This window comes from Eucalyptus grandis, chromosome 7, assembly GCF_016545825.1.
Source record: "Eucalyptus grandis isolate ANBG69807.140 chromosome 7, ASM1654582v1, whole genome shotgun sequence".
Classification (NCBI taxonomy): Eukaryota; Viridiplantae; Streptophyta; class Magnoliopsida; order Myrtales; family Myrtaceae; genus Eucalyptus; species Eucalyptus grandis.
The window spans coordinates 39,910,489-39,912,331 of record NC_052618.1 but is presented as its reverse complement, the minus strand read 5'-3'; the positions used below and the strand labels follow the sequence as shown (position 1 = coordinate 39,912,331).

Sequence of the window (1,843 nt, the reverse complement as noted above, 5' to 3'; positions counted from 1 at the left end):
TTCGTTTATTCATCTTCACAGCCTTATCGACCGTTTCTTGTCTACAAGATTTGTTTCGTTCTCCGCATCTCCTTCCCCTTTTCATAGGAACGTTTGTGAAGAATTACGCAATTTATAAAATGATTCTATTTGTTATTATTTTGCTCAATGCTCGGGAGCCCATTCACCTAAGTCGGCTGACGAATTGCGGGACCGAACCAACGCCTTTTCCCAATGCCAGTGTGCGTGCCAGGCGACTGTTGCCCCGGGGGCTGTGTCGTTTAATGGCTAGAAATTGCCCTAGCGGCCCTTTACCAAGCTCTTCTCCATCGAGAAAATCAAGAAATGTCTTCTGTGCAGTGGCTGCTCATCCTCCTCGCTTCCGCCGTGTGGATGAACGTCTGCGGCTCCAGGGCCATCCTCGACGTCGGCAAAGCTGCTTATTACAGCTCTCCGTACACCCGTAAGTCTTTGACCCAAAAGAAAAGACAAGAAGAAGGATCAGAAAGAGAGAGGAGCTTGCTAAATCACGGTTTTTCTTGCTGTTGGTTTTTAGCGACGGAATGCTATGGAGTTGACCCATCCCAGCTTCCTCCAAGCAACCTGTTCGCGGCGGCGGGCGGCAATCTATGGGATGATGGGGCGGCATGCGGCCGGGTGTACACAGTGCGGTGCATCAGCGCTTCGCAGTCTGTCCCTTCAAACTGTGCGAACGATCGCCCAATCCGGATCAAGATCATTGACAGCGCCCTCTCATCGACGTCCGCGGCAGCGGCGTACAAGCAGTCCGTTACTGGCGCTGAATTGGTCCTGTCCGAGGTGGCGTTTAAAGCAATTGCTAAGCCATTCGCAGCTTCGATCGACATCGAATTCCAAGAGTAAGGAACAATTCTTCTCCTGCTTCTTTTTCTTTTTCAGACGCCCTATTCAAATTGAATTGCGCTGTGTAGCAGCTCGATGGTGTGGGCGGAGGGGGGAGTGAGAGAGAGAGAGGGTTGAAGGAGACGGTGTTCCAGTGGCTTTTGAGGGTTTGTGTTTGGTATGGCTTTTGACGCATATTTTTTTAATATCGTCTTTTGGGTACGCAACGTGCAGGGTTTGATTCTGGAGATATGATCGGTGATCGGCTCAATCTCGAAGAAATCATCGGGTGATGATGATTTCAACTAAATCTGGAGATGATCGGTGTTAATGGTTTTGATTATGTAGGCGACAAATCTAGAGTTTTTAATGTAACCTGTGATCTTATGTAACCTGTTTACAACGTCTTTAACTTCCTGGTTGTTGTTAAAGATTCTCCTCTTTCAATCTTCTCTTCTTTTTGTTCATACTCTATTATATCAATCTAAATAATTATCTATTCGTGTGAACAACTGTACGAACAGGAAATGTTGTTGTTCTCGCCCATGACATTTCCTCCGTTAAAATAGAACACTTCTTCGGGTCTCCCTATTGAGCTGCAAAGTGATTACCAAATCCACGAGGTTGAGGAATTTTATACCCGGAAATATGTATCTGGAGGAACATGCAATGCGTGTAGTCACTTTGTCTGCCTTGTGACGTGGAACGCTTCACCCGGGCAATCGGTTGTGGGAACATACCTTTCAAGAGGGAAGCATTGTTCTGGAAACATAAATTCCAATGAAATGTTTCCAGCTGTAGGACAACATCGTTGAGCTAACAGCTTTCGAGGATTTCCAGTTTCGACCCTCGGTCTAAGATTTTTTATAAAATATAAAGCCAAGCTTGGAGTATTCTGTAAACTTATCTATTCTGCTTAGGCCTCTAAACTTAGAAAAGTAGAGGCAAAAGGACGGACATCACTCTGTCCAGTTGGATGAGGCAAGGTGTTTCTAACTATTCA

At 45.9% G+C, this 1,843-nt stretch overlaps 1 protein-coding gene across 1 annotated transcript; it reads left to right on the top strand.

The window, feature by feature from the left end:
- The first annotated feature begins 316 nt into the window (after positions 1-316).
- On the top strand, positions 317-1,251 carry LOC120295703 (EG45-like domain containing protein 2). Its single transcript, XM_039317089.1, has 3 exons — positions 317-442; positions 536-857; positions 1,075-1,251. Exons 1-3 carry the CDS (start codon positions 325-327, stop codon positions 1,079-1,081), a joined length of 447 nt encoding a protein of 148 aa, XP_039173023.1. The 5' UTR covers positions 317-324; the 3' UTR covers positions 1,082-1,251.
- Positions 1,252-1,843: the final 592 nt, after the last annotated feature.

Coding starts and splice junctions, on each gene's coding strand:
- LOC120295703 (XM_039317089.1), top strand. CDS start 325: ATGTCTTCTGTGCAGTGGCTGCTCATCCTCCTCGCTTCCGCCGTGTGG. Junction 443..535: donor TTACAGCTCTCCGTACACCC/GTAAGTCTTTGA, acceptor GTTGGTTTTTAG/CGACGGAATGCTATGGAGTT.